Source organism: Hesperophylax consimilis, chromosome 3 (assembly GCF_061612785.1).
Source record: "Hesperophylax consimilis isolate HC1 chromosome 3, BYU_Hcon_1.0, whole genome shotgun sequence".
NCBI lineage: Eukaryota > Metazoa > Arthropoda > Insecta > Trichoptera > Limnephilidae > Hesperophylax > Hesperophylax consimilis.
This window is the reverse complement of record NC_142838.1, coordinates 5,099,164-5,108,301: the sequence shown is the minus strand read 5'-3', so window position 1 is coordinate 5,108,301 and position 9,138 is coordinate 5,099,164. Positions and strand designations below refer to the sequence as shown.

The 9,138-nt window shown below is 34.6% G+C and overlaps 1 protein-coding gene across 1 annotated transcript; it reads right to left on the bottom strand.

The window, feature by feature from the left end:
• Nucleotides 1–7,382: 7,382 nt before the first annotated feature.
• On the bottom strand, nt 7,383–8,030 carry LOC149424855 (uncharacterized). The gene has a single exon (XM_089646817.1). It carries the CDS (start codon nt 8,028–8,030, stop codon nt 7,383–7,385), a length of 648 nt encoding a protein of 215 aa, XP_089502943.1.
• Between the last annotated feature and the right edge of the window lie 1,108 nt (nt 8,031–9,138).

The window sequence follows — 9,138 nt, the reverse complement described above, 5'->3', positions numbered from 1 at the left end:
TCATTTAATGAAAAACAAATTTAAAAATGTTATTTTTAAATTCTGCAAGTATTTTAGTTTTTTTTATTTATTTTTGTGAGCTGTTTCCACATTTGAGGCCATTTTTAAACTGTGGTTAGGCCACATAGAATCGACATATTTATATGATTTTTAGGATGTCTAAAATGATTTATTACCGGTTATACCGATTTAAGTAATTTTGTCAATAGATTCTCTAATCCGTGGAATCCAATGAAATCTGATTTCATATTACTCCACAGATGAAAACACAGCTTTGTGAAAACTTTATCATATATTTTTTTTGTCAAAATTCGACTTCATTTTGACTTAATATGGCATTTCATAAATGATTTGAGTTTTCTTATTTTTCATTATTTATAACAATTACCTAGTTGAATTATCATTTAAAAATTGTCTTAAAATATTGATTCCAAATTCATTAAGATAAAACTGTCTCACGAAATAAAAAAAGTTTTTGTAGATTTCTCTTCGTGAAAACACTCCTAAATTATTTGATGAAGTTATTTATAAAAACTCTCATATCAAAGAAATATATTCCAATTAATATTGATGTTCAAAATTGTAAAGGGTTGTATAGGCAGGCCTGAATTACTCAACCTCATTGAATTTCATTTACCTATGAAAGATTGTTCCAAAGTTGTTACCAGATTACACCGAGCTATACACAGATGTGGCGAATTTATTTTACTGCACGGAATGTTAGTAAAATAAGGGTATACTTTCATATCTTTTCAATCAATATTAATTGAATATTATTAAGTCTACTTAAATTCAATTAACCTTTGATTTACCCGGAAGGTCCCTGGGACTCCATTGAAAACTTTCAGCGCTCATAAAACCATTCGTTTTGGAATTACAAATTGTGCGTTCCAGTACCTTCACACAGTGACGCGCCAAACGCGAGTGAGAGCGGGTGTCGATGTGAATGGCTCCGATAGGTGAGTAATCATGCTAGTGGAGTCCGTGGGACTCCACCGGGGTATTAATGTTACAGTTTTAGCCTATTTACGGTATTTTTTACAGTGATTTTTTTTTTCCCGGAATGAGAGAAAATATTTTCACCTGTGTCCACCGCGTCTAAAAAGGAAAACTTTATATAGTTGTACTAAGCCTGTGTGCCTTGGCTGTACTAAAAATAAGCAATGACTGTGTCAACCATGACTGGAAGGTCGTTTTTTTGTTGTTCGAACCATGATTTTTTTGGCTTTTTATAAGATTTGATTATTTTTTTGTTATATTTCTTTAAAAATTACTTTGAAAAATTGTTTTGTTTTTGAAATGTTGAGACTAGAAGTTAGGTCTCGTAATTTTGTTACAAAAAGTGCCATATTCTAGAAGTTCCTTAATAAAAGGCCGTGATTCTATAATTTTAAGTAAAAACCTAAGCCATTGTAAAACCAAATATAAAATAAACAAATATAACTAGCATTCCATTTGAGAAACTGTTTTTTTTAATGTTAAATAAACGATTTTATTTGCGGGAGTCCTGGGGACTCCACCAGGTAAATTGTGTATATATGTCACCGGGTAAATCAAGGATTAAAAAAATTTCATTTCGTTTATTACCATTCAAGAACTTGTATTCATTTTATATTTTTTGATGTTATTGTACAATACAATGCCACATCTAATTGTCATATAAAAAAAATATAAAAAATTGGTAGTTTGAATTAAGCTACGACATGCAATTATTGTTCATGGTGAATTACATATACCGTTGATATTAAATAAATGAAATTAAAGTAAAACAACATGTGATGTTGTGTTTTGTTATCAATTTATTAGTATTTGTTTTCAAAATAAAACATCTCTTTTTCAACACACATCCACCTGCAGTAATAACGGATTATTTCCGTCAAAGCTTCCAAAAGCTTCTCAATATTTGAGGTAAAGTACGAAATAAAAAAAACTCAAACTTTTTGCAGCCACCTGTTCCTTCCCCTGGGAATCGTTTAGCAACTATACGGACAGATGGAACATCAACGGCCTTAATTTAGTTTTGCCCATGGTTCTTAGTTTAGTAATGGAATATAAATCTAACCTTACATTTTGTTAATTTTTATTCAATAATATCATCAAAAGTGATATATTACAATTATTTTATATTTTCACTTTCTTACTCGCAAACATTGTACTATCGCGAGTCCTGTGGCTAATTTCAAAGCTTTAAAGCCCCTACGTATTATCGCGTTGATTGTTTTTAAAGAATTATTTTAACGGCGTTAAAAAAACAACCCTCAGAATAGTTTTAGTTAACCCTGCGATAATCGAAAATTTACAACTCAAACTCTATTCTTAATTGTTGGTTTAATTTATTATTTGTTTACTCGGTTTCCCCTGGTAATTTCAGATAACAAAAATACTGCTACCTTGTAACCGGACATCCGGTGCCCATCGCACCTGCTCGGGAACGGGCAATCATCTTGGATTTATCGCTTTTTTTGCAAAGTTCTGTGGTACTTATACAACACTGCTTCAGAGGCCGCCATGGTTGGCACCGCAGAGGGTGGATTGGGGAGTTTAGGAAATATAGCATTTCTCAACGGTCTTTACCATAGTTAAGGGAAAAAAACGTACTCGTGCGTTGATTTTTAAATTTATGTGTTTTTCGTATTGTTTTGTACAGTGTTGTATGGTTGGGTTTTATCATGATATGATAAAGTTTAAAGTATGTTTTTCAGTTTCCGTAAGTAAGTTTGCGAAACTTTATATGAGCTATCCTTTAGATGTGAAAATGTCTCTCTCGGTCAATTCGCTGTACAAAAAATATTCAGAAACCTGTAATTAAATAATACTATCAGATAAAAATTTCAACTGTTCTTTTTGAAAATAGCAGAGGGCACCACTTTCCTTTACAACAACGCTTAACTGTACAGTCATTAAGATCATACTATCAAATGGATGTCAATAAATGGCAATTACACCATGTAATCATCAAAAAATATTGACATAATAATTAAGTTCTGTTTAATGTCATGGCGAGGCTTGCAAATTATTTCCCGTGATACTCTCATATTCGGTTTGATAGGGGTGGAGAGCTTCCAAACGGCGAGCACATGTCCATTTGTCGGGAAAAAAAGTAAAATAAGTCGTTTTATTTGGTCTAACCATAATTTAACGATGGCTGAAATAGCTAGCTGGCTGTCGCAGTAATAAATACAACTTCAATGTTTGGAAACCTGAATTAACATTATCTAATTTGTTTTTTTTTTAATTAAAAACAAAAAACATGGTGTTCTACGAATAAAAAACAAAAACAATAAATAAACCATTTCAATATGTTTATTCCAACAATTCTAAAAATAAGTTAAAGATTGAATACATCTGCTTTTTGGAGAATAACGAGCATCGTGTTCTGAATGTTTATTTTTCCCTTATTCAAAATTCGTCCTTTCCGTCTGTCAGAACTGATTCATCTTTCGCTTACTCATGTTTTAATCTCCTACCTAAAACAATGGGCTAATTTTATAGTTGAAGTTGAAGACGAAGATATAAATGCAGGTTACTCCATTAATGGAGGACTGAACGCAGTTGGCGCTAACAACAAATTTGTCCAATGAAGCGAAGCTAGCAGTCCACAATGGACCCTGATATTTATTTATTTATTTATTTATATATTTGGAAAAGTTGACAGCAAATCTTTAATTATATAATGATACAATAATAATATTATTAATTATGCCAATAATGAACTTTCCACTGATGAATAGTTTATGGTGTTACAATGGTGTACAATGGCATAGAGATGTTCTCTTAAATTAATTTCTTGTTTAGTTAGAAAATATTAAAAATATTAAAATAAAGGAGGGTGGGGGGGAGGAGGGGGAAATATAGGATAAGGATTAAGAGGCAAAGGACGGGAATATATAGGAATTGAACTTCTAGTTTGAGTTTTGTTGATTATTGAGTTTTTTTTATGTCGCGTAAAGTCGAGTTAAATATGTCAATATGGTAATAATTTAAGTTAAAAGAGTGTGTGGATCTGTAGATAAATGAGTTTTGTTTGGAATTCGTCTTACAATGAGGGAGATTAAAAGTAAGCGACTGTCTGCTGTTGCGATTGGGAACATGGAATAATAGGCGTTGAAGAAGATCAGGACTATCGATTAAATTGTGTGTAATTTTGAATAACATTACCGAATCTGCTATATTTCTTCGGAAAGTTAACGTCTGTATATTGAAGAACTTTGCAGAGTCTTAATTACTGATATGAGATCGAAAAGAGCGGAAATTAAGGTACCTTAAAAATCTATTTTGAACACTTTCAATTCTATTTTTATGTATTGCATAGCCTGGGTTCCACACTTGTGATGCGTATTCAAGGATACTACAAACGTATGAGAAATACAGTGTTTTGAAAGTAGCAATATCTTTGAATTGTTTACAGGAACGGATTATGAAACCCAGCACAGAAGATGCGTTAGTGACTACGTGGTCAATATGTTTATTGAAATTCAGTTTACTATCAAGTATAACCCCAAGGTCCTTAATTTCTGATTTGGTAGATAAAGGTTGATGATTAATTGAGTATTCGTGTATAAATATGTTTTTGTTTCTAGTAAAGCGTACGATGAAGCATTTGGATATATTTAATTCCAGACAATGGGCATTAACATACGCGTTTAAACGTTGTAAATCCTTTTACAGCTTGTGACAGTCTTCGATTGATTTTATAGGTGAGAAAATTTTCATGTCATCTGCATATAGGATGGTCTGCGAGTATAAAAAGCAGTGACCAATATCATTGATATAGATATTAAATAGTAACGGCCCTAACAGGCTGCCTTGAAGAACTCCCGATGTAACAGCAACAGAGTCGGATTTAAATCCAGCAACCACTACTATTTGACTACGGTTGGAGATATAAGAAGAGAGCCAACGATAAACGATTAAAATCTTTAAAAGCTTGTTCAACAAGGTTGAGTGATCGACCTTGTCAAACGCCTTACTATAGTCGGTATAGACAGTGTCCACTTGTATTCTGTTATCCAAATTATCCTGCAGGTACTCTGTTCACAGAACCTTCAGGTTAAAAAATTTGTGGTTGTAGATTTACCACTAATGAAACCGTGTTGGGTCGTATTCAGGCTGGGCTTAAGAGCAGAATATAGTTGGTCATAGACTATTTTTTCAAAAATTTTGTTAAATATACAGAGTTTGGAGATTGGCCTGTTGTTTTTAACGTCTGTTTTTTTGCCATTTTTGAAAATAGGAGACACATAAGCAGATTTCCATATAACAGGGACAGTGCAATCGGTTAGGGAACGATTGAAAATTAAAGAAAAGGGTAAGGCTAGATTGTGTGCACATTGTTTGATAAAGATTGAAGGTATTTTGTCAGGACCGGCACCTTTGCGAGTATCAATTTCCTTAAGGTATTTTAAGACAATTTCTCGTGTCACCTCAATATTGCTTATATTGGATGTATGGTTCCCGACGTCAGTTGGATCAAGGGTAAGTGGATCGGAGGGCTTACTGAAAACTGAACTGAAATATTTTGAAAATAAATTTGCAATTTTTGTTCCATTATTGGCTTTCAGCTCTCCAAAATACATACATTTTGGGACACCTTGGGATGCGTTAGAAGATTTGACGTGGCTCCAGAAGTTTTTAAGGTTTGAGGAAATATTGTTTTCAATATTACTCAAGAAACGGGATTTGCTTTTCCGACACAAGTCTTTGTGCCGTTTACGAAGCAGGGAAAATGCGTCATAGTCAGCCTGGTTCTTGTGTTTTTTATATTTGCTAAAGTATTTTGATTTTTCCTTAGTTACCTTAATAAGGGCAGCACTGTACCAAGGAGGATAATTCGAGTTCCACGAAAGTTTATGAGGAATATGAAGATTTATGAGGTATTTCAAAAACGTATAGAAACCGTCAAGCGCTGGTTCTATTTGAGAGGTAGAAAAAATGGAAGCCCAGTCAGCTTGTTCAAGGGCGAAATTAATTGAATCGTAGTCTCCACGATTATATAGAAAAACTTTTCTTTTCGCATTTGTCAATGAAGGAGTTTCCTGAAATAGCACACTAATGGATAGAGATTTATGATGTTCATCTTTGGGAACTAGCGGGTCGTCATTAGATTCGACGGAGATTAGTAGATTTGACAGAATCAGATCTAGGATATGGCCGCTTGAGTTTAGTTCACCGTTATATTGAGAGAGGTTCAGAAAATGCATACAGTCTACGAAGTAATTACTAACGTGAGTAGAGTAATTACTAGCTGCATAGTGAGCAGATGGCGTAGTTTGGATCCATGAAATTTCAGGAAGATTAAAGTCACCTAAGATAATAAAAGAATCATTGAGGTTATTTGATACTACGTCTGATAACATGTTCAGGAAATTTTCGATTAAATATTGATGTTGAGTCCCTCCGGGGATGTACACGCAACATATATGGACCAAACTGTGAGGTGTAGTATTGGTGCAAATGGTGACCCAAATGTCTTCGGCACAAGAAGTCCATTCTAGTCTGGCGACGCTGATCAGCTCCTATTTAATAGCTATCACTACACCACCGCCAAGACGCTGACCGGTGGAAGCGTAATCGCGGTCTCTACGATATACATAGTATCGAGGATCGAAAAGTTCTTCGTCTCTGATACCTTTGGTGAGCCATGATTCTGTGAGGGCAATTAAATCGTAATCGTTTGAAAAGGTATTTTGAAGGATCGTCGTAGTCTTGGTACGAAGACCTCTACAGTTCTGGTGATATATTGCTAAAGACATGGGGAGTATTCGAATAAATATTAGTGAGTAGGCGGTAAGTTATACATATAAATGATAACTTCAATAAGTGAGTTCGGTTATAGTGGTCATGCAGTTTTACAAAGTAAGTACATCTAACACAATAATTTCTTGGTATGGGTGCATAAAGTAGTTTAAAATAATAATGGAATAAAAATCTTGTAATACGCATCTCTGGCTCGGCTAGTGATAATATTATTCTGATGTTGATATAATTAGATAGAGGTAGATATCCATATTTGAGGTAAGAGCGGTTAATAATACTATTCAGTTTATATTTGAGTGAAATATTTGTTGACAAATGAGTATACGGTAATTTGCTTACCACGGCAGAGAATATAATTAGTGTGTGTGAGACCGCGATTGTCCGTCGAGTAGGTCTGATTGTCGGGAGTGCAGGGGGTCGCCAACATGCGATAAAATGTATTCCAGGTTGGTTCTTGAGAAGTGTAGACTGATTTAGAAAAGAATTAGAAAGTTTGTGGGAGAGGGTGAAATGGTAGAGGGAGGGTGAGTGTAATAGGAGTGGATAAAAAGAGGGGGGAAATGTATGGGGAGACACATGAGTGTATGAAAAATCCATTTTACGACGCGAAGAGAATGCAGATCGACTCAGGCTATTTTCTTTAGGTCCTCTTCCTTGAAAATTGGTATGGGAGGCGAAGTGGGATTTTTTCTCACAAATATCCTGGTGTTTTTTATCCACGTGAACTGGAATCCCTTCTCCTTGGGAATCCCCTTGGCCCTAAAAAGGAGGTTTTTGTTAGAACTAGTCAGATGGTCGTTGACATAGATTTTTCTATCGTCACCAGGGTAATTCAGGTCCTTCGTGCTTATTCCTTTCCTTCGTCGAATTTCGGTGATGAATTCACTTTTACGCGAGCGGGTGGTGAATTTAACAATTATTGGTTTGATTAATTTGGAATGAAGTGGGTCTTTCGCCGAGACTCTGGTGGCGAACTCAATTTCGTTAGTTTTAAAGTTGTGTAAGCCAAGTTTGTTTGCTATCTCTGATAGAATGTTTGGAATGTTTTCATTGTTATCTTGAGGTATTTCTTTTATTTCGACATTCTGTAGTCTCATCCATTGCTCCCTTTTGTTGGAATCTTCTTGTATTTGTTTGATGGTCGATTTAAGGGAGGAAACTTCTTGTTCCAAAAAGTATACTTTGCTCATTGACTGTTCGAAAGCTTGGAATCTATTGGAAAAGTCATCCAATTTTGAGTTGTTGAAGTCGACAGATTTTTTCAGTTCTGACATGTCTTCCTTGACTTGCTTATTAAGTGTTTTGAGAGAGGCAAGTTCAGAAGATATTTTTTTTATTTCGACCATTACATCTTCTATTGGGTTGGTTGACGTAGCGGATGATTGGAGTGAAGTTTTGCATGTAGTGCAGCGCCAGGTTCTTCTTTTCTCGTTATTAGCCTTTCTTAATGTAGTTTCAGATGTTCCTCCGCATTCGTAATGAAACTGTTTACTGCAGGAGTAACACGTGATGCCGTCGGTAATAGTTAGTTGGCACTTAGAACAGTTCATGTTGAAAAGGTTGGGTACCTCTGGATTGTCGGGCACCGGCGATGAAGTGGATATATAGCTGAGTATGTATGTCTGTCAGAGCACGCACGGCACTGCACTGCCACTAGTAGGTAGTATCAAATATGGCTACGCGGAACTGCACCTTACTGGACTTTATAATATTGGTTTCACAGAAAATTAACATCAACACTGTAGAGATTATATAAGAGTCAATTTAAAAATATCATCTATGGACAAGTGAAAACAACAGCTGATTCTGACAGATCCATATTTAATGACAAAAGTAGTGAAATTTAAGCAAATTTAGCAAATAATCAAAGTTGAAACATATAAACTAGTGAAAAATTTATCAAAATAATAGTGTATTTCGTGGTGACAGGGAGAAACAACTTTACATATTGCCCTGAAAAATTACGCATAACGAATTCACTGTCATTGTAAACCACAACCACAGACAATTTATGTTTTTGAATTTTTGAATTTGTGAAAAGGTTTTTTTTTTGTTTTTGTTTTTGTCATAGACAAATAAGTTAAATTATTTTTAACTCAATAAGGGGTATTTCTGAACAACTGTAAGAAACCTACCTACAAACTAAGAAATAAATAAACCAAAATGTCTAAAACTCGCAAGGTTTGCAGTGCAAAGAAAGATACATCTTCACCTTTAGCAACCACGTCTGGCCCTATTGATTCACCGTCGGCGCATCAGTCAATGATTAACATTGACACTGACTCATTAATCAATTTTTTTGAGTCGAAACTTGAAATCATGCGCAATGAAAACAAGAAAGCAATTGACGCTGTTCAGTTAAAATTAGATGCGCTGTCTAAC

Excerpts from the sequence above, each read along its gene's own strand:
- LOC149424855 (XM_089646817.1), bottom strand. The coding sequence starts at position 8,030 with ATGTCAGAACTGAAAAAATCTGTCGACTTCAACAACTCAAAATTGGAT.